We start from the raw sequence: 24,063 nt of genomic DNA on the forward strand, positions 1-24,063 counted from the left end.
GCAACCACCAGCCACCATTCTATTTTCTCTTCCTATGAATTTGACTACCCTAGGTACCTTGTATAAGTGGAATCATACAGTATTTATCCATTTGTGACTGGCTTCTTTCTTAGCATAACATTTTCAAGGTTCATCCATGTTGTAGCATGTGTCAGAATTTCTTTCCTTTTTAAGGCTGACTAGTATTCCATTGTATGTATACAATACCTTCTTTTTATTCATCTGTCAATTGACAGGTTGCTTTCACCTTTGGCTAGTATGAACACTGGTGTACAAATATTTGCTTGAGTCTTTGCTTTCACTTTTGTGTACATACCTGAAAGTGGAACTGCTGTATCGTATGGTAGTTCTATTTTATTTTTTTTGAGGAATCACCATATCTTCTTCTACAGCAGCTATACTGTTTTACATTCCTACCAGCAGTGCACAAGGGTTCCAATTTTTCTACATCCTGCTAACACTTGTTATTTTCTGTTTTTGATAATAACCATTCTATCAAATGGTTTTATTATTTTTTAAATGGTTTTTAAATCACCAGTATTTTTTGGAATAATAGATGAGACTAGTACCACCCTTATTCAATATTTTTACAGAACAGTAAATTAGCCTTTCACTGGATGATGCTAGCAGTGGTATAAATGGTAGCTATTAAATGTCAGTCACTTGGTGTGTTTTTTTTCCCTCTCTGCTTTGATTATAATTATATTCTTTTCACTATTAAAGAATAATTCTAATAATACCAGTTTTCTCTTAACAGCTTTTTTCTAACATCAAAAATATCATCTCTTGCATGTAGATTGATCTTGTACAAATAAAACAGATGTTCAAACAGATGTATCAGAAGACCCTGAGCACAATGATTGTAAGTGACACAAGTGGAGATTACCGAAGGCTTCTGCTGGCCATTGTGGGCCAGTAGGAGGGATTTTTAAATAAATGAAGCTCTTCACAGCATATCCTTCAAAGCAGTGGCTGACCTGCATGCAGCAATATCAACCATCACCAAACCAAAAGAGCTTTTTACTAAGGATTGTGTCAGGGTATTGTGCTTGGTTTGCACATGTGGTTATTGCCTTAATTCCAATGTTATTTTTTTCTCTATATACAATCAACGTGAAGCCATATCACGATGATGTAGTATTAACGCGATATTTGTAAGGCATAATTCTCACTGTTCTTACTCTAATCAGGGTCCCAAATTGAATAAAAATCACAGCAATCTCTAATTCTCTGTAATGATGATGAATAAAAAAAAAAGTTGCTGAAACTCTGCCTTCCAAAGCCCCCTAGGTCCATTGGACAGTTATAGTTGGTAGTATATCAAAACTATATTTTTAAAAAATTCAGCTCTTTTGACATAGAAGAGTAATTTGCATCTTATTTTACACAAATTGGTATTTTATATTTATAAACACTAAACTTTCCACATAGTGAATAGATGAGTATTGCCTGTAACAACTTTTTAAAAAGGGATTATATGTTTATGTGCATAAAATATATAGCCTACTTTTTTTTTGTCTACTAAAATTCTCTAAAGATCTTTATTGGCCCTTGGCTTTAAAAAAAAAATTATGAAATAGCTTCTCGGCCTTTTGGCTAAGATCAAGTGTAAAAAAAAAATTATGACTTTAAGAATTAGTTGTAATTTAATCATGATTCAAGAAAGTGAAGCTTCACATGTAGGAGGTGTTCAGTTAATGAGTGAACGAAGCTTAAAGCATCACTGGGAAAATTGAGTGCTAGCTCTTTGGAGAAGTGTTCAGGAGCTCAGTTAGTGGTATAGGAGGATGACTGCAACACCCATTGGTTTACCCCCAGTACTGAGCAATTACTTATTGAGTATATTGATCATTATAGTGGGTAGCCAGGAGAAATATGAAGGAAGGAAATTTATAATATATTGGGGGTTCTAAATAAAAAGACACCAAAAAAAAGTGGTAAATGTTAGATTATAAATTCTGCTGAGATGAGAACCGTAGTTCTTTGTGTGAAGCTCCCTGGCACAAAGCAGAAATTTAATAGATTTTATGAATGATTGTACTAAGAACTGAGGAGAAGAATAGTAAATATGAATTATAATTCAATGAACAGTTTTGTGTAAATACCAAGGGGCATATAAGTTGGCATAAGATACAACCTTACTCTTAGACCTATGTACAATTGTGGCATAAGGTAAGATACATGGGTAGAAGGATAATGGGTTAAGATGGATGTTAATTACTTTTTAAAAAAAAAGTATCATTGAGGGTTGCCTGGGTGGCTCAGTTGGTTAAACGTCCGACTCTTGATTTCGACTCAGGCCATGATCTCACGGTTTGTGGGATCGAGCCCCACATGGAGCTCTGCGCTGATAGTGAGGAGCCTGCTTGGGATTCTCTCTCACCATCTCTCCCCTACTTGCACTATCTCCCTCTCAAAAATATATAAACATATATTTTAAAAGTATCACTTAGGGGCGCCTGGGTGGCGCAGTCGGTTAAGCGTCCGACTTCAGCCAGGTCACGATCTCACGGTCCGTGAGTTCGAGCCCCGCGTCGGGCTCTGGGCTGATGGCTCGGAGCCTGGAGCCTGTTTCCGATTCTGTGTCTCCCTCTCTCTCTGCCCCTCCCCCGTTCATGCTCTGTCTCTCTCTGTCCCAAAAATAAAATAAACGTTGAAAAAAAATAAATTTAAAAAAAAAAAAAAAAGTATCACTGAGGGGCGCCTGGGTGGCGCAGTCGGTTAAGCGTCCGACTTCAGCCAGGTCACGATCTCGCGGTCCGTGAGTTCGAGCCCCGCGTCAGGCTCTGGGCTGATGGCTCGGAGCCTGGAGCCTGTTTCCAATTCTGTGTCTCCCTCTCTCTCTCTGCCCCTCCCCCGTTCATGCTCTGTCTCTCTCTGTCCCAAAATAAAATAAATAAATAAATAAATAAAAGTATCACTGAAAAAGTTCAGTTTGGATGTAGGTTTTACAAAAGTAACAGTGATGGGATTTGGTAAAGATGAGAAATGGGGGTAAAGTATTAAGGAAAGAAAAGATATGATCAATAAAATATATTTTTTAAACCTTTTGAAAATTAGATATAATTCATATACCATTCACCTTTTTAAAGTGTACAACTCGGTGGTTTTTAGCATATTCACAAATCTGTGCCATCATCACCATAATTAATTTTGAACATTCTTATCACCCAAAAAGAAACTTTATGCCTATCAGTAGTCACTCCTCATTCCCCCTCCTCCTGTCCAGCCCGTGGCAATCACTAATCCACTTTGTGTTTCTATGGACTTGCCAATTTTGGACTTTTCATATGAATGGAATCATTAAATATGTGGCCCTTTGTGTCTGGCTTCTTTCAATTAGCATACTGTTTTTTCAGGTCCATCTGTGTTGTGGTATGAATCAGTCTTCATTCTGTTTTAAGGCTAAATAATCCACTGTAACAAGGACACACATTTTTTTTTTTTGTCCATTCATCAACAGATGGACATTTGGGTTGTTTTTACCTTTAACTATTATGAATAATGTTGCTGTGAACATTTATGTACAAGTTTTTATGTGGACACATGTTTTCGGTTCTCTTGGCCATGGAACTAGGAGTGGAATTGCTGAATGATATACTATCTTTATATTTAGCTTTCTGAGGATCTGCCAGACTTTTCCAACAGCTGCACCATTTTACAATCCTACCAGCAGTGATCCCAGTTTCCAAAAAAAATTTTTTTTTTACTAAATTTCTCTTCATCCTCACCAACACTATCATTATCTGTCTCTTTGATTATAGCCAAGTGGATGTGAAATGACCTCTCATTGTGGCTTTGATTTGTAAATTTCCCTTTCTTGTGCTTATTGGCCATTTGCATATCTTCTTTGGAAAAATGTTTTCTAATACTTTTTCCATTTTAAAATTGGGTTATTTGTCTCTTTATTGTTGTAAGGGTTATTTATATATTCTGTGTAGTAGACCCTTATCAGATATTATTTTATTTTGTATGCTTCTGTGTGTTTTTATGAAGTCAGTTTAGGTTCAGCCATAAGAGGAGACACAAGAGAGGCTCAAGAACATTATTATATTCAAACTTTCTAGAGAACAGAGGCACTGCACACACAGGGCCATATGGGAAAGACACCAGGGTGGTCAGGAGGAGGGCCAGGGGGGAATGCTTAGGCCATGACCTTTATTGGGGTTTCTGAGGGAGAAGCAAAGTTGAATAGGATAAATAATTCAGTATTGGCTAGTTTGAATAATTTTGGTAATTTTTGAGCTATATGGGTGGTCTCTAGTGTCCTCTTACCTGGCTCTAGGATAATTAAAGTAGAGAAATATTGCCTCCTCGGGTTCAGGGCCAAACGTAAGAGGTAAGGCTCTGGATTGGTTAGTTTGCATATCAAAGGCATGCTCCTAGTTGGGGGCCTTTGCTGTCTCTGAATGGGCTAACCAGGGAGAAGGCAGTCACTCCCCAGTCAGAAAAGTTTTTTAAGATAGAAAATATAATACACAAAAAATTATATACCCACACAATATACATTTACAAAGATTTTCTCCTGTGGACTGCCTTTTTCCTTTTTTTTTAAGTTTTTTTTTTTTTTTTTTTAAAGTAATCTCTATACCCAACATGGGGTTCAAATTCATGACCCCACATCAAGAGTTGCATGCTCTATGGACTGAACCAGCCAGGTGCCCCTTTTTTACTTTTCTGCTGGTGTTCTTTGATTTTAAAGCACAAAACTTTAAAATTCTGATTCCAGTTTTTCTATTCTTTGGTTGCTTGTACTTTCAGTGTCATGTCTAAGAAACAATCGTCTAATGCAAGGTTAACATGATTTACCCCTATGTTCTCTTCTAATATTCTAATGTTTTTAGCTTTTACATTTAGGTCTTAGTTCATTTTTATAAATGGTGTGAAGGTGTTCAACTTATTTGTTTCGCATTTTGATATATGGTTGTCCCACCATCATTTGTTGGAAAGACTATTCTTTTCCCACTGAATTGTCATGGCACTCTTACTTTATTTCTGAACTCTCAACTGTATTCCATTTGTCTATATGTTTATCCTTATGCCTTGATTAAGCTACACTTAATACTTGATAAATGTAGTTTTGTAATAAGTTATAAATTGGGAAGTGTGAGTCTTCCAACTATGTTCTTTTTCAACATTGCATTTGCTATTCTGTCTCTTGCATTTCCATACGAATTTTATTTTTTAATTTTTTTTAATGTTTGTTTATTTTTGAGAGACAGAGACAGTGTAAGCAGGGGAGGGGCAGACAGAGAGGGAGACACAGAATCTGAAGCAGGCTTCAGGCTCTGAGCTGTCAGCAAATAGCCCGACGCAGGGCTCGAACCCATGAATTGTGAGATCATGACCTGAGCTGAAGTCGGACGCTCAACCAACTGAGCCACCCAGGCACCCAATCAGCTTGTCCATTTCTGCAAAATATCCATCAGGGATGTTGATAGTGATTACTTTGACTTTCTAAATCAATTTGAGGATGAGCAATACATTTGATTGTATTAATGAATGTTGTCAGAAATAAATTGACTGGAAATAACAGATTAGCTAATTAGAAACAATTTTTTTGGAGTAATGTGAAAGGAGTTTGTTGGGATAGTGAGTCATTTAGTGGAGGTTTCTGAAACCCAAACTAAAGAGTTTGAATTTTATTAGATGATAGAACTTTTTTTGTCCCCCAAATTGGTTTGTATATGTAGATGACTTAATTCTGATTTTTGGTACTGTTGTATTTTCTGTGGCACTAAAAAGGGCTTTTTCCTTGTTTTCTTGCAAAGTTGATGTTTTAAATCTGTCAAAAAACATTTGAATGCCTTTCCTTGTAAGGATTATAAGAAATTCAGAGTGGTCACTGCTATGCATTCCAGGAGAATAAAAGAACTATATAACACAAGGTTTTACCCTCAGGCATTCCACAATCTAATGATAAAGGGTTAATTATGTTTAAGGAAGTGACACCTGTTACTTATCCTTTCTTGCCTTGGCATCATGAGTGATCTAGAACAGTTCCCTAACAAAGACTTGGCCGTAACCCTTGCTTATTATGTAAAAAAAGTATTTCGTGGGCAAGGTAGGATGGCTCTCTCAGTACTAATTCACTCAGAGCCCTCACCTGGGAAAAAATCCAGAGAGAAATTACTCAGTAGTTCCATAGGTCTATTTGTTTTAATTACTAATAACACTGCAACATTTAAAAGATTTTTTTTCTTAATTTTTATAATTTTAATATGTTTATAACAGAAATAAAATTTATTTTTAAAATTTGGCTGTGGTAGTTTTGTATCCTAAGACATTTCCAATGGGAGTAGTATGTGTGTGTGTGTATAGTTTAATAATTTTTGAAATAATTTTAAATGTACAGAAAAGTTGCCAAAACAGAGCAAAGAATTTCCACATCTCTTTCACCCAGATTCTCATATAGTTAACACCTTATTGCTTCATTGATCACTTTATTTACATGTATATGTGCATATGCATATATTCCTTACTATGAGTCCTTTTCTGGACATTTTGAGGGTGGACAAAGCAAACTACAGACTTGATGTTCCAACACTCCTAAACACCCTGTTGTGTATTTTCCTCTAAATAGTGTCCTATATAAAAGCAAACAAACTTCCATATCAGGGAATCAGTTTTGGTACACTACCATCCAATCCATTAAGCCCATTCAAATTTTGCCCACTGTCACAACAATGTCTCTTTTCTGGTCCAAAATACTATACAGGAATACATATTGCATGTAGCTGGCATATATCTTCAGACTCCTTTGGAACAGTTCCCAGTCTTTCATGTCTTTGACAGTTTTAAAGAGTACAGCACTTACTTTCAAGGGGGTGGCCTAAAACCTGAGTCTCTCTGATGGCAGGAATAGCACAAAATGATGCTTTCTTTTTCCCAGTGAGTCTCATCAGGAGGCATGCAATGTAGACTCCTCCCAATCCTGGTGATGTTAACCTCAACCACATGGTATTGTTGGTTTCATTTCACAATTTCCCCTTTGTAACTGATTGGTATTCCAAAATCATGCCAATATTCTCTTCTCATCAAACCTCCTCTCACCAACTTTAGCATCCACTTATATAGTGTGTGCCAAATGGTAATTGTCTGTTTCCATCATTTCCTCTTTCTTATTGGGTTGGCATTCTGTTAGCTTTCTTTTCCTTTCTCTCCATTTATTTATATTCATGTGAACTTGTGTATCCCTATTTTACTCAATGGACTGTAATCATTATTATCATTGTTTATTTTGACGCCCAAATTTAACCAGTGGGAGCCCCTTCAAAATGGCTCTTAATATTGCAACATTTGAAAGTATGTATGTTGCTAAGACCCATCCACGTGTAGTTGCAGTTAATTCATTTAGACTGCTTTGTAATATGCTATTTTGTGACTATATAATCAATTTGGTCATCCACTCATCCACTGACGGGCACTTGGGTTGTTTCCACGTTTTTGCTATTATTCCAAAACCCTTGGTGTTTTCAAATGTATTAAAACTTTGGATTAGTATTATATACTTCAAGTCTATTTATTGTATAAGTATTGAGCACCAGAAGTAGGACTGTTTTGCACTCTCACCAACAGTGTGTGAGAGGCTCACTTTTAAAATAACTCATCTGCATTTTTCATGGAGAAAGATTTAAATGACCGGTTTTCAAAGCCGTGTAATAAAGGCTTTTATTTTATTTTTAAGTAAATTTCCTCTTGGTTTTCCAACTATTTATGTAGGGATATTGAAAGGAAAAGGTCGAGAAAACAAAATCCAAAGTTAGAAAACGTTGCAGTTAAGCTAAAGCAAAGTTGCACCCGCGAACATGGCAACAGAAACTGCCACTCAAGCGCCTAGTTCCTGGAGCGCAGGCGCAGACAGCTGTTTTCCCCCCACCAGAAACCATTATCGCGAGTCTTAGGGATAAACTTGTAAAGAATGCCAGAACTAAGTTCTCGCGAGAGGTAGTTAGTTGCTATAGTTGCGGGTAACGCAATTGTGGCTGCCTCAGGTAAGACGGCTGTAATTCCTCCGAAAACCCTCTGCCCCCCCCACCCCCCCGCAATCTCTCCTTCGTGGACCTGCGACCACACCCCGTTAACAGCTTCTCTTCAGCTACAGCCAGAGTGAAACGCTGGGACCGCATCCCAACGCAGTGCACTCGGGTACAGACTTAAATGCCACCGACCCTGCTAGGCGCAGGAGCTACCGCTAACCCCGGACCTCCCACCTGAATCCAGACTTAGACCCCTTTCTGGCTCTGCGCCGAGGTCTCCGGCAGTAAGCGGGCGCTAAGCCTGTGTCCCCAGACCACACCCCTTCACATGGTTTCCTTCATCAAACCTTTTCTGATTTGACTGTTACCTTACATTTTCTTAGGAGCGATATGACAAGAAGTGCAGGTCTGCTGGGGGCAACAGGAGCGCCCCTCCCCGACCCCCACTGACTGCCCTGACCATCACTTGTAACTAGCCAGATTTCTTGCATTCATTATTCAGTAAATACGCCGCTAAGACAAGGCAAAGTGCCGGGCACTCAGAGACTGTAAATACGAGAGAGATTCCTTGTATGTAAGGGAGTATTTGAGCATTCAGGAAAAGCAGTGCGTATTAATAATACCACTTGTGCGGTGCTTCATAGGTTAAGCAGTTTTAGTGGATATTCACAACAAATGTGAAACATCAGAAGTTAAATTATATATTTTACAGAAGGTGAAACTGAGGCTCAGAGAAATTAGGCTTTTGTCCAAGATCAGGCTAGTGAAGGTCTAATTCCCGTGATACTATTGAAAAGGAAAGAAGAAAACTGATGTAAAAGGTCATTTTCAAATGTGAACTTGACAAGAAAATTGTCAGGGTCACTTAGGCTGTGATTGAGCCTGAGGACATGGTGTTAAACAAGTGACCTGTTTTAGATGACTAAAGGTTGAGGGAGTAGCTGAGAAGAGGCAGAATAATTATATAGCCTGGGGACACTAGATAGCTCCTTTTTTGTACCACCACTCCTAGACACAGCATAGTATGCCCTCAGTAAACATTTGAATTGCCTTAAGTTCCACTTTGAATTGAGTCAGAAAATCTTTCTTAAACATATCCAATTAATTTTTGAAATTGTGTCCTTAATGTTGTAAAATAATTTAAAAATATCATTGACTAAATAAGACGTATGTCAGGACTTTTGCCAATGGACTAGCCATTATTCCGTATGGCTGTTTCCTTCCTGTGCTCAAAGTATAGTTTTGTAAAAGTGAGAGATTAAGGAACCATTGAGGGGAACTTTGCACATCAAAAAAAAAAAAAAAAAAAGTCTACCAAAGAACACTATGGAAGATGTGGGGGGCAGCGGGGAGTAAGGGAGATGGCACTCCTACCCTCTATGTCTTGTGATGATTTGTGCTTATGGGTTAGTTACACATATAAGGATCATTTTAGTACTAACTGATGTAATCCTCCTTGTGAACAACTCTGTAAAATACTGCCTGTCTAGCTGCAAAGGTTGAAAAGGGCACAAAACATTGATGGGACTATGGCATTTTCCTAGGTTATCCCCTAGTATTGGTTATGATATAATATGGGTACTTCTACAGCTATGGTACTGGAGGGGAAAGGTGGATTCATTGTATTTACAGAGACCAGAGAAGACCAGAGGGACTTTGCCCAAGTGCTGATATGGAGCAGGTGTCATCAACAGGCAGACCTGTGCAGATCACTGTGACAGATGGATATGACTTGGTAATGTTATCTTTGGAAATCTGAGAAGGCCTTAGTTTATTCATTCTTCTTGAAAGTACATTTGTCTTTGAGTTCAGGTTTCCCTGTCAAACATCTACCTGCAGGTTGGGGGAAGATGTATTGGAAACAGCAGCAGGAGAAATGGTTTTGCACCCTCCTATAACACCTGACCTGCTGGTCTTACTTAACATTGCCCTGGGTACTACTTTCTCAGTTTTCCTTTTTGTTCGACTATATAATCAGCAGGTCAAATCACTATGTGTGTAAAATACCTGGCAACTTGAATACTAAATTTTACCGGTGAAACAAGAAGTGATTTTTGTTTTCATAGACCGCAGGTCTTTTCTCCTGAAAAATATCTGAATTCTTCCAGAGTTTCTCTTGTGATTAATTTCATTTGATGAATTTAAATAAAAACTACAATATGAGTTAACTATAAAAATTACAAAATAATGAAATGGCAGATATTCATTCACTATTATGAAGTCAAAAGCTCATTGCAAAACAGGATGTAATGAATAATATTTTGCTTTGTTTTAAAAGGTGTATAAAAGGTGTGTATAAATGTGTGTACATATTTGTATATATATTTACATATACGTGCATATATATTCACTGGAAAGCACTAAAAAATATATTCTAAAATGTTAATAGTGTTTACATATTAGAGTGAAATTACAGGTGATTTGTTTTCCATGTGCTTTTCTCACTTTTTCAAATGTTTCACAATATACTTTTATAATCATGTAAACACAAGAAAAGTTATTTTTAAAACTCCAACATAATGGTATTTAAATAGAATGTTGCAGTTAGTTACAACTAGACTTTTTAAATGACTTTCTACCTACCTAACCTTTTTGTATATGTGGTATAGTTTGTTAGGAAAACACGGAAAATGCTATTTAGGTCAAGTCAAAATGAGTTTCCAGATGTATAGGAAAATTCTCTATTTGAGTAAAATTGTAAAGTGTATCATCCTTCTGTCAACAGAAAGGTTTTAAAGGAGATACTCCAGTTACTTTTATTCGTGCAGAATTCAGTCAAGTGGTTCTGGGAGACTCTGCAAAAGTTACGGTTTCTCCAGAAGGAACTGCAAAATACAACTTCACTAGCAGCTTTGAGTTCAATCCTGAAGGAGGAATTACTTTGGATGACCTCGCCCACAAACCTGTGTTCTGTAAGTCCTGTGGTACTAAAAATGTTAATTATGTGAGTATGTTATAAGGAGATTCTGAGGTATTTAGTAGTTGTTTGGGGGGAAAATGAACACACCTTACCTTCTTAACCTAGGAATAATGTGGTATACTTTGAAACCTAGCTGCTTTTGGCAGCAATCTCCATGGCCTGCTAATTCTAATCAATTTGTATCAAAGACCTTTTGACATTTGGCTGAACTTTGCAGCCCTTGCCTCCGGAGTTGGGTTGAGAGCTTTTCCTAAATATTCCTATATTTAGGGTTGACAGATTTAGGAAAAAACAAACAAACAAACCCTGAAAAACAAAATTTGGGACATACTTATATTAAAAATTTATCCATTGGTTATCTGAAATTCAAATTTAATTGGGCAGCTTGTGGGGCACCTGGACAGCTCAATGGGTTAAGCGTCCAACTCTTGATTTCAGCACAGGCCATGATCTCATGGTTCGTGATATTGAGCCCCATGTTGGGCTTCATGCTGACAGCAAGAAGCCTAATTGGGATTCTCTCTCCCTCTCTCTCTGTCCCTCCCCCACTTGTGCATGAGCTCTCTCTCAAAATAAATAAATAAACTTAAAAAAAAATAATTGGGGTCTTGTATTTTACCTGGCAATCTTGTCTGTACTTCTGTATACAGTACTTCTGTACACTTTTGAAATTCAGGTTTGTATCTTATTTATTTCAGAATTTCTAGCTCCTAGACATAAAAGGACATAACTGGGCTCAAAAAGTGTTTGTTGAATGAATTAATGAATATATGATTTCTGTATCCACATTTTTACAGGTTCTGAGTACACAGTATTTATTTATTTTTTGAGAGACAGAGAGAAACAGAGCACGAGCAGGGGAGGGGCAGAGAGAGAGGCAGACACAGGATCCAAAGCAGGCTCCAGGCTCTGAGCTGTCAGCACAGAGCCTGATGTGGGGCTCGAACCCATGAACTGTGAGATCATGACCTGAGCCGAAGTCGGTCACTTAACCGACTGAGCCACCCAGGTGCCCCTTGGCTTTTTTTTTTTTTTTTTTTACCTGTACTCTTAATTTTTGTTTAGTTATTTTTGTAGTGGCAACATCTCCTATGGTTCTTGCCAAAACCACAGATTCCAAGATCTCAGACCTAGGGAAGGAAGACCTGGGAATCATACAGTACTCTAGAACGTTACTTTCTAAACCTTTTTTTTTTTTCCATAAGAGTCACCTGAGGCTCTGGGAGAAAATAGTTTTCAGAGTCCCACCCTAGAAGACTAAATTCATGATTGCCAGGAGAGGAGCCTAGGAAGCTGCATGTAGGAACAAAAGTCTCAGGTGACTCCTGGGAAGCATTGCTCCAGAAAAGTGATTCCTAGCTCTTGCCTAACTGGAAATCAGTTACCCATGGAGGCATCCATCTGATCCACGCTCTCTGACCACTTTTTTCTACTTCTTTCTTCTTTGCTCTGTGCTTCTCTGTTAATCCCAACCTCAAATAAGAGGAGTGTCAAGTCTCCTAATTGCCTCCCTCCTTGTCATGTTAAATGGGAAAAGCAGAACTGGAACATTGTTTTAAATGTGTCACTGAACTCATGAGAAAGAAAGGGCAAGCCCTTTGTTCTAGAAGCAAAGCAGGGACTGAACCTGGAACTCTTGAACAGCTGCTATTGGTGTGTGGTGGTGTTGGGGGAGAGGGCAGTACTGCAAAATCTAGGGGCTTAGGTTTTAATGCTCTTAGACAAACAAAGACCTTGGGCTGCGGTAGTTGGGAGTTGAGACTGAGACTACCCCCTTTACCACAGCCTAGACTCTCAAAAAGAAAAAAAAGTCCATTCCCCATCATATGTGTCTAGCCATTGGATAGATGAAAAAAGTCTTTCCTAATAAGTAGTAATCATAGGATTATGCCAATCATTAAATAACATGTTTTCTTAAAACACACATGGAACATTTATACAATAAACACTGGCCAAACAGTGGGCAATAAAGCAAGTCCTACCATATACCAAAGAATCAATGGCCTACAGACTAAGTTTTCTGAGTAAAATACAACAGTCAACAAAATTAGAAATCTATAACAAAAACAGAAAAAAAGAATCCATTTGGAAATTTTAAGACGTAGTTAAGTATAATTCATGGGACAAAGGAGAAATCATAAGAAAAATTGTAAAGCATTTCGAGTCAATCAACAGTAAAACACCAAATATCAAAAACTTGTGAGATATAGCTAAAGTAATTCTTAAGATAAATTTATGCTTTCAAGTGCAGTCATTAGCAATAAGTAAGGATTTAAAACAGAACCTGTGGAGTATATATACTTTCCCCTATTCCTCTCACCAAGGACAGGTGCAAACCCTGGACTTCATATGTAAAACAAACATAAGAGACTCTGCAATGAAGAGAGAAGAAGGAAACTTGAGGGGCGTCTAGGTGGTTTAGTCAGTTAAGCATCTGACTTCAGCTCAGGTCATGATCTCATGGTTAGTGGGTTCGAGCCTCGCATTGGGCTCTGTGCTGACAGCTCAGAGCCTGGATCCTGCTTTGGATTCTGTGTCTCCCTCTCTCTCTGCCCCTCTCCTGCTCTTGTTCTCTCAAAAATAAATAAATGTTAAAAAAAATTTTTTTTTAAAGAAGAAGGAAACCTGAGACATAAGGTATGACGCAGTGGTGAGTTCCTTGGGTTTTCTTTTTGCCTTATATATTCCAGACTTCATGCTGAAGAAGCCAGCAGCCTAGAAACATGAATGAATGAGTGCAGACCAAATAAAAAACAGAAGTCTGCTTTCTCTAATCAAAAGACCAGGAAAAGCGCAGCCTAGCAAGACACAAAACTTTTAGACAGTAACTTCTCTGCTCCAGCCAAACACTAACTACACACAAAAAAATGTGGACCCACTCACACCCCAGCTGGGTAGGGGATGTAGAGTTGGATTCTCACAAAGCTGAAATTAGGTGCCCCAGCTGGTGGTTTTAGAGCATACGAAATAGGAAACCAGGACCTTTGTGCTATCTAGCCATGACCTCTCTCTCACCATGTGGTTTTTAATGGAGACCACACAGGGAGCCTAGACTTCTGCCCCAATCTAACAAGTATCAAGATAACCATTTTACACTTCCCACTGTGGTAGTATGAGGCCTAGTGTAGGGTCGAGACTCACCATCTCGTCTTCGTAATGAGACTACACCCACTGTGGTATCAGTGGAAAAGAAGTAAGGAACCAGAACTCCCACCCCTTCTCAAGAGTAATGAGGAGCTGTCCCCCTCAAGTATCAATAGAGGCTGAGTGGAGATACGCTTCTATCTCCACTTGGCAATAATGGGGCAATGCCCCTCCCCTTCCTCTATTGGAGCAGTGTAAACAACAACAACAACAGCTAAAACAGATGATTTAAGGTTCAGAGTTTCATAACATACAAAAAGTCCAAGACTGCATGAAAATCACCCATCATACCAAGAACCTAAGGAAACTGAATTAAAAAAGAAAATCAGTAGATGCTAACACCAAGATGACAGAATGACAGATATATTAGAATTATTAGACTAAGATTTAAAAAAGCCATGAGATTGGAGTGCCTGGGTGGCTCAGTTGGTTAATTGTCCAACTTAATCTCAGGTCGTGATCTCACAGCTCATGAGTTTGAGCCCCGTGTTGGGCCCTGTGCTGACAGCTCAGAGCCTGGAGCCTGCATCGGATTCTGTGTCTCCCTCTCTCTGTTCCTCTTCTGCTCATGCTCTGTCTCTGCCTCTCAAAAATAAATAAACATTAAAAAAATTTTTTTAAAGCCATGAGAAAAATGGTTTTAGTGAGCGATTGCAAACAATGAAAAAATAGAAGGACTCAGCAGAGAAATAGAAGGTCTTAGAAAGAAATAGAAGTTATAAAGAAGAACCTAATAGAAATTTTAGATCAGAGGTGCCCGGGTGGCTCATTTTGTTCAGTGTCCAACTCTTCAGTTCAGGTCATGATCTCATGGTTTGTGAGATCAAGCTCCATGTCGGGTTCTGTGCTGACAGCACAAAACCAGCTTGGGATTCTCTCCTCCTCTCTCTCTGACCCTCCTCCACTCATGCACATGCACTTTCTCTCTCAAAATAAATATACTTTAAAAACAAATTTTAGATCAGAAAAATACAACGAGTGTTATGAAAAGCTCAATGAATGGGCTCAACAGCAGAATGGAGGAGACAGAGGAAAGAATCAATGAATTGGAAGATAGAACAATAGAAATATCCAAACTAATATAGAGGAACTAGACTAAAAAGATATGAACAGAGGGGCGCCTGGGTGGCTCAGTCGGTTAAGCCTCTGACTTCAGCCTTCATGATCTTGGTGTTCCCGAGTTTGAGCCCTGTGTCAGCTGTGTGCTGACAGCTCAGAGCCTGGAGCCTGTTGGAGATTCTGTGTCGCCCTTTCTCTCTCTCTGCCCCTCCCCGACTTGTGCTCTGTCTCTATCTCTCAAAAATAAATAAACATTAAAAAAAAAAAGATATGAACAGAGCCTCAGAAGCTTGTGGGACTATGACAAAGATCTAACAGTGTCATCAGAGTCTCAGAAGGAGAGAAAGAGGATGGGGCTGAAAAAGTATTCAAAGAAGTAAAGCTCGAAAATTCCCCAAATTTGTGAGAGACATAAACCTACACATTCAAGAAGCTAATCAAACTCCCAGTAGGATAAAACCAAAGAAATCCATATTAAGAAACATAATTAAACTTCTGAAAACTAAAGACACAGAACAAAATCTGAAACCAGGGGAAAACAATTAGAATGACATCAATTTATCATCAGAAACCATGGAGGCCCCAAAGGAATGGCATAATATTTTTAAAGTGATAAAAGAATTGTCACCCAGAATCCAATACCCAGAGAAAAGATATGAAGGGGAAATCAAGACCTCAGTTGAAAGATGACTGAAGGAAGTTCTCTAAAGAGAACTGAAAGTGATAAAAGAAAGAACCTAGGAACACCAGGAAGGAAGAAATAATATGGTAAGCAAAAATTTGGATAAATAAAGTAAGCTTTCCTTCTCTTTGAGTTTTCTAAATTGTGTTTGATACTTGAAACAAAGTATAACACTGATGCAGTTCTAAAGGTATATTGAGAAAATATTTTAGGCAGTTTTAAACAGGGAAGGCAAAGGGACAGAAAGGGAGATAAGATTTCTATACTTCACTCAAACAAATATAATGATGATATCAGTAAGAAGTAATGTATGTATAATGTATTGCCTAGAGCAATCACTAAAAAAATCTATACAAATAGATACACTTAAATGTATTATACATAAAATGGAATTCTAAAGAATGTTCATGCAATCTATAGGAAAGCAGAAAAAAGAAAACAAATGAAAAAGAGAGGACAGGCAACCCCTAGGAGACTTAAGCCCTAATATATTAATAATTACATTAAACATATCAAGAGACAGATTGCAGAGTGGATTTAAAAAAACATGACCTAACTATATACTGTCTACAGGAAACTCAAAATATAACTATATAGTCAGGTAAGATGTAAAAGGATAGAGAAAGATGTATTATGCACATATTCATCAAAAAGTGGAAGTGATTATATTAGCATCATATAAAGTGGACTTAACAAAGTAAATAACCAGAGACAGAGAAGTTCATTATATGATGATAAAAGAGTCAACCCACCAAGAAGACCTAGCAATCCTAAATATGTATGCACCAAACAGCAGAGCTACAAAATATGTGACGCAAAAACTGATAAAACTGAAAGGGGGAGTAGACATGTTCACTCAATTATAGTTGGGGACATAAATTCCTGTCTCTCAATTTATAGAATAACAGGTAAGATAGAAAATCAACAGGTATGGGGCACCTGGGTGGCCCAGTTGGTTAAGCATCTGACTTTGGCTCAGGTCATGATCTCACGGTTCATGGGTTTGAGACCCGTGTTGGGCTCTGTGCTGACAGCTCAGAGCCTGGAGCCTGTTCAGATTCTGTGTCTCTCTCTCTTTCTCTTTGCCCCTCTCCCACTTGCAGTCTGTCTCTTTCTCCTTCAAAAATAAATAAATATTTTAAAAAAAAGGAAGAAAATCAACAGGTATATAGGAAAACTCAACAGCACCATCTGCCTACAAGATCTAATCAATATTTATTGAACACCCAACAATAGCAGAATATACATTATTTTCAAAAACCCACAGACCACATACTAAAATCATATTCTGTGTCATAAACTTAACCTCAACAAATTTAAATGAACTAAAATAATGTGTTCTGTGACAATAATAGTATCAAGCTAGAAATCAATAATACAGAACAGGAAACACTCCAAACACTTGAAAACAAAAAGACACACATTTTTTTCTTTAATGTTTTATTTATTTTTGAGAGGGAAAGAGTGTGAGCAGGGGTGGGGCAGAGAGAGAGGGAGACACAGAATCTAAAGCCGGCTCCAGGCTCAGAGCTGTCCAGAGCCCAATGTGGGGCTCGAACCCACGAACTATGAGATCATGACCTGAGCCAAAGTCAGACGCTTAACTGACTGAGCCACCCAGGCACCCCAAGACACACTTCAAAATAATCCATGGGTCAAAGAGGAAGTCTCAAGGGACATACAAAAAAATACATTGAACTGAACGGAAATAAAAACACAAGGTAACAAAGTTTGTGGGACGTAGCTAAAGCACTGCCAAGAAAATTTATCACACTAAATGCATACATTAAAAAAGAGGAAAAGTCTCAAATCAGTAATCCTAAATGCCACTTTAAGGATTTAGGAAAAGAAGAGCAAAAATAACCCAAATCAAACAGAAGGAAGAAAATAATAAAGATAAAAGTATAAAGTAATGAAATGAAAAACAGAAACAAAAGGGAAAACAATCAGTGAAACAAGTAACATAGCTGGTTATTTGGAAAACCGACAAACCTCTAGTAAGACTGACCAGAGGCCGGTGGTGGGGGAAGAGAAGAGGCACCGCATATTATCAATATTAGAAATGAAATGGGATAACATCACAGATGGTACAGATATTAAAAGAATAATAGATATTATGAGCAACTCTACATACATAAAATTGACAACAAAATGGACCAGTTTTTTGAAAGACACAAACCACAATTCATCCTATAAATAACATTGCCCTGTAACTATCAAGGAAATTGAATTCATAATTTGAAATCTCCAGGATTTCAAAGACAGTTGAAACTATCTCCAGATAGTTTCATTGAAGAATTCTACCAAAAGTTAAAATAATAACTAACGCTAATTCTACACAATCTTCCAGAAAATGGAAGAGGAGGAAATATTTCAATTCATCTTATGGCGCTAGTGTTACACTGATACCTAAAACAGTCAAAGACAGTACAAAAATAGAAAACTTAAGGCCAATGTTTGTCATGAATATAGACACAAAAGTCCTAACAAAATACTAGCAAATAGAATTCAGTAATACATAAAAAGAATTATACAACTTCATGAAATGGGATTGATTCCAGTATTTGAAAATTAATCAATGTATTCTACTACGTTCATAGTCAAAAGAAGAAAAAGCATGACAACAAAACAACAAAAGTATTTGACAAAATTTAACACCAATTCATGATAGAAACTCAGAAAAATACAAATAGAGGGAACTGCACCCTGATAAAGGCTAACATACTTAACGGTGAAAGATGGAATGCTGTACCCCTAAGGTTGAGAACAAATGAATGAGGTGTTCTCTCGCCACTCTTATAAACATAGAGCTGGAAGTTCTAGAAAGTGCAATAAAGTAAGAAAAGGAAATAAAAGGCATATAGATCTGAACAGAAGAAATAAATCTGCCCCTATTTGCAGATGACACGATTGTAGAAAATATCAAGGAATATGCAAAACTTATAGAAAGAAAAAGTGAGATCATAGGATGAAAGGTAATCGACAAAATCAATTATACTTCTATATACTAGTGATAGATACATGGACATTGATACTAAAAATACAATACATCATTTACAAGTGATTTTTTAAATGAAATAGTGTATATTTAACAAAACTTTTTTTATCACTTATGTGCTGAAAACTATACACTGTTGAATGAAAGTTTTAAAAGTCTTTGTACATGGAGAGACATTCTGTATTCATGGACTGGGAGATTCAACATAGTTAAGATATCATTTCTCCCCAGATTGATACAAAGATTGAATGTAATTCTTATCAAAATCCCAGAAAGATTTTTTTGTACATATGGACAAGACTATTCTATTTTTTTAAGATTATTTATTTATTTATCTTGGGGCAGAGAGAGAGAGAGAGAGAGAGAGAGAAGCCCAAGCATCCTCTTCACTGACAGTGCAGGGCTCAAACTCACAAACTGTGAGATCATGACCTGAGCCAAAGCCAAGAATTAGACACTTAACCAACTGAGCCACCCAGGTGCCCCAAGACTATTCTAAAATATATATAGAAATGCAAATGAACTAGAAAAGCTAAAACAATTTTGGAAAGGAATAAAATGGGAAGAATCAATATGGTTAATTTCAAGATTTATTATATAGCTACATTAGTTAAAATTGTGTGGTGTTGGTGGAAGGATAGACACATAGATCAATGGAATGGAATAGACCCATCCAAATGTGCCTAATGATTTTTTATAAGATTTTGTTTTTAAGTAATCTTTACATCCAATAAGAACTTTACATTCTTAATATCCAATGTGGGGCTCATACAACCCTGAGATCAAGAGTTTCACGCTCCACAGACAAAACCAGTCAGGCACCACTGCCTAATGACTTTTTATAAAAGTAAAAAATAAATTTATTGTGGGAGAGGTAGCCTTTTCAACAAATGATGTTAGAGCAATTGAATATCTGCAGGCAAAAAAAGAGAACTTTATACATATCTTATACAAAAATTTAGTCATATCTTATACATAATAATCTCATAACTTATACAAAAATTAACTCAAAATGGATCACAGATTTAAATGTAAAATGTGAAACTACAAAACATTAAGGAAAAAATGAGAAAATCTTCAGGAATCTAAAGTTGGGTAAAGAGCTTTGAACACAAAAAGCGTAAGCCATAAAAGAAAATAAACTTGACGAATTGGACTTAATCAAAATTAAAAACTCTTGCTCTATGAAAAACTCTGTTAAGAGGATGAAAAGACCAGCTACATAGTGAGAGAAAATATTTGCAAATCACAATCTGACAAAGCAATAGTATCTAAAATATATAAAAAACTTTCAAAACTTAACCGTAAAAAATACTTCAAACAATACAGTTAGAAAATAGGCAAAAGACATGAAGAGACATTTTACCAAAGAAAATACACAGATGGCATATAAAGATATGGAAAAGTGTTCAACATCATTGGCCTTTAGAGAAGTGCAAATCAAAACCACAATGAGATATCACCACACAGCTATCATTACCCACATATCAGAATGGCTAAATTAAAAATAGTGAAAACACCAAATTCCAACAAGGTTGCAAAAAACCTGGATCATTGATACATTCCTTCTGGAAATGTCAAATGTTAGAACTTCTGGTGGGAATGTCAGATGTCAGTCTAGAAAGCAGTGTGGCAATCTCTTTAAAAATAAAACATGCAAAGCACCATGTGATCCAGAAATTGCACTCCTGGGCCTTTATCCCAGAAAAATGAAGACTATATTCACTCAAAAACCACTATATAGTTTATACACCTTTATAGACAAAAACTGGAAACAACCCAGATGTCCTTCCATGGGTTAAATAAATGTACAGCCAAACCATGAAATACTACGAACAAACTACTGGTACACGAAACAATCTCAGTGGTTCTCCAGAGAACTGTGCTGAATGATGAGGCCAATCTTAAAAGGTATATACTGCATAATTACATTTATAGAAGACTTTTGAAATGACAAAGCATAGAAATGGAGAACAGATTAGTGGTTGTCTGGTGTTAAGAAGGAGGATGGTGGAGGTGACTCTAAAAGGGTAACATGGGTTAAAAGAATAACCACGATCCTTCTGGTGATGAAATGATCTGTATCTTGACGGTATCAATGTCAATTTCCTGGTTGTGATATTTTACTGTAATTATGCAAGATGCTACCACTGGGAAAAAATGAGTACAAGATAGCTTTCTTTATTATTTTGCACAATTACATGTGAATCTGAAATTATCTCAGAATAAAAAGTTTAATTTGATATATTCTATTCTTAAAGGGGAATAAGCATCTTTGGTAGTAAGAAGAGTCATGAAACTCAACACCACTGGATAAAGCATTACTGTCTGCTCACGAGTGAAAGAAAGGACACCAATTAATGAGTCCTCTGCACAGAGCCCACAAATTAGACTGAAACTGTGAAGGTAGCTGTAAAAACAGAAAAAAAAAATTCTTTCTGGAGACCATGAGTACCCTTTGCAGTATAGTGTCTGTCATCTTCCCCTCAGATTCTTCTTGAGATTACTTCATGCAGAGAACCTCTTCTATCCAATTCATCTAGAGTTAAGCTGTATAAAAGAAAGTTTCCTCTTGCTAGTGGGAGTTTGTTAACAGTGTATAAGTCTCCTAAGAAGATGAAAGAGGGCTTTGACCATTTCATTTTTGAAGCTTTGAGTGTATTAAAAAATGCACACATGCCCAAAAGGTTAAAAAATTGTTTAATTATGGTATGTGTTAAGGTCTATCTTTAATAAAATGGTTCTCTTAATGAACATAAAAAAGATTAAAGTAAATGAATTAAATACTTAAGAAGCTACTTAAACAACAGAGAACCCCAAAGACTATAAAAAGACAGAATTAAGAACAAAAATTAATAAATTGAAAAATAAGCATTAGAAAAGAGCTACAAAAAAAAAATCTGCCTGCTTATTTAAAAGACTAACAAACTAGACAAACTTCTGGCACAAGTGAGCCAAAACAAAACAAACCCAAGAATACAGTGTTAGGAAGAAAATGGGGCTTTACTACAGATAGAGTATATTTTTGAAAATTATACAAAGAATACTTTTGAAGATTCTGGGAAGACAGGAGAGTAAGAAGCACCAGGAATCTGTCTCCTCCTCAGGACAACACTTGCACTGCCACATTTTATCTGATATAACTGCTTTGAAACTCTGGAGTCTATGGAAGGCTTGCAACTTCCAGGAGAAGATTTGGATTGCAAATTAAGATTAAGTTTGGTTAATTTCAGATCTTAACACAGTAGCAGCTGCTCATCCCCCATCCCTCTAGGCTTGTGTCAGGGAGTCATGTATGTGTTCCTCTAGTAGCTTGCTGGAGCCAGGGTGAGCTAAAAGGACCATGTCCTTCAAATATAGTGGATCTGTGCTCTGTTTGCCAATTGTTGCTTCTGATCACAGAGGTGCAGATAAAGAGCCTCCTCTCTCCATTACACTGTTGTAAGGCCCTTCCTCTCTGGTTGAAGAAACTACCGGAGATTTAAAGGGCAGTATCCTTTTCCCCTCTTTCCTAGGGCACTTAAAAACAACTGTAAATAAGGGGAAAAGTTGAATGTGACCATGCATGTCCAGGGAAAGGCTCAGAAAAGACCTGAAAAGACCTTAATTTTACACCTCAGCCTGACCTTCAGCACAGAGACAGCCTACAACAATGACAAAAATAAACAAAAACAATAACAAAAAAAACCAGTATACCCTGGGAAGGGGGAGAATCTAATTTCCAGATTTATCCCATTATTAGATTCAGATATCAATGTTCAACAACAACAACAAAATAAGGTGTATAAAGAAACATGAAAGTATAGCCCATTTAAATGAAAAAAAAATCACAAGAAACAAAAGAGTTGGTGAGGATGTGTAGAAGAAACTCACATGCACTGTTAGTGGGAATACATATTGGTTCAGCCACTGTGGAAAACAGTATGGAGATTCCTCAAAAAATTAAAAATAGAATTAGTATACGATCCCGTAATTCCACTATTGGCATTTACTCAAAGAATATGAAAACACTAATTCGAAAAGGTATATGCACCCCTATGTTTATTGCAGCATTATTTATAATAGCCAAAATATGGAAGTAACCCAAGTGTCCATTGATAGATGAACGGATAAAGAAGATGTGATAAATATATACAATGGAATATTACTCAGCCATAAAAAAGAATGAAATTTTGCCATTTGCAACAACATAGATGGATCTAGAGGATATAATGCTAAGTGAAATAAGTCAGAGAAATACAAGTACTATATGACCTCACTCATGTGGAATTTAAGAAACAAAACAAAGAAACAAAAAAAGAGACAAACCAAAAAACAGACTTTTAACCCAAACAAACTAGTGGTTACCAGAGGGAGGTGGGTGGGGTGATGGGTGAAATAGGTGAAGGGGATTAAGAGTACACTTATGATGAGCACTGAGTAATATATAGAATTCTTGTACCACTATACTGGTGTTTTGTTTTGTTTTGTTTTGTTTTGTTAAATATTTGTTCATTTGGGGTGGGGAGAGTGAGACAGAGAGAGAGGGAGAGAGAGAATCCCAAGCAGGCTCTGTGTTCACAGCAGGGCTCAATCTCATGACCCTGAAATCATGACCGGAGCCGAAATCAGGAGGCAGATGCTTAATTGACTGAGCCACCTAGGTGGCTGTACCACTATATTGTACATCTGACACTAATATAACACTGTACATTAATTGTACTGGAATTAAAAGTAAGTAAATAAATTTAAAAAACAAGGAACATCTCAAATCAACAATATAGCTATACAACTTAAGGAACTAGAAAAAGAAGAACAAAATTCCAAAACTCACAGAAGAAAGGAAATAATAAAAACAAAAGGAGAGGTAAGCAAAATACAGAATAAGAAAACAATGAAAATCAGTGAAACCAAAAGTCGTTTTTAAAAAAATCAATGAAATTCACAAACTTTTAGCTAGATGGACTAAGAAAAAAGAGAGAAGATGCATATAACTAAAGTTAGAAATTAAAATGGGGCTATTACTACCAATTATAACAAATTAGAAATATAAGAGGGTACTATGAAAAATTGTTCACCAACAAATTAGACAATCTAAATGAAATGAAAAAATTCACAAGGATTCAAAACTACCAGACTAAATCACAAAGAAAGAAAATCTCAATAGAACTTTAACTAATGAGGAGAGAGTAAATCAGTGATAAAAAAAAAAAATCTCCCAACAAAGGAAAGTTCTGGGCCTGATGGCTTCACTGGTGAATTCTACCAAATACTTTAAGAACTAATACCAATACTACTGAAA

General features: G+C 36.9%; 2 protein-coding genes across 9 annotated transcripts in view; both read left to right on the top strand.

Annotated features, from left to right (window-relative positions):
• ANXA7 (annexin A7) overlaps positions 1-6,259 on the top strand; it is a 35,562-nt gene extending 29,303 nt beyond the window's left edge. For all 3 annotated transcript variants that reach the window (XM_060642424.3, XM_060642426.3, XM_060642425.3), the window contains one exon: positions 797-6,259. In XM_060642424.3, the coding sequence (XP_060498407.3) occupies positions 797-919 (123 nt within the window). In that variant the 3' untranslated portion in view covers positions 920-6,259. The remainder of the gene's footprint in view (positions 1-796) is intronic.
• A 104-nt stretch (positions 6,260-6,363) lies between these two features.
• CFAP70 (cilia and flagella associated protein 70) overlaps positions 6,364-24,063 on the top strand; it is a 102,807-nt gene continuing 85,107 nt past the window's right edge. For 3 of the 6 annotated variants that reach the window (XM_078434405.2, XM_078434407.2, XM_078434408.2), the window contains exons 1-2: positions 8,024-9,714; positions 10,705-10,891. In XM_078434405.2, coding sequence (XP_078290531.2) covers positions 9,652-9,714; positions 10,705-10,891 — 250 coding nt within the window. In that variant the 5' untranslated portion in view covers positions 8,024-9,651. Of the gene's footprint in view, positions 7,995-8,023; positions 9,715-10,704; positions 10,892-24,063 lie in introns of those variants that run through there. The other 3 variants (XM_078434406.2, XM_078434404.2, XM_078434403.2) reach the window with 2 other exon arrangements.

This window comes from Panthera onca, chromosome D2, assembly GCF_046562875.1.
Source record: "Panthera onca isolate mPanOnc1 chromosome D2, mPanOnc1 haplotype 2, whole genome shotgun sequence".
Classification (NCBI taxonomy): domain Eukaryota; kingdom Metazoa; phylum Chordata; class Mammalia; order Carnivora; family Felidae; genus Panthera; species Panthera onca.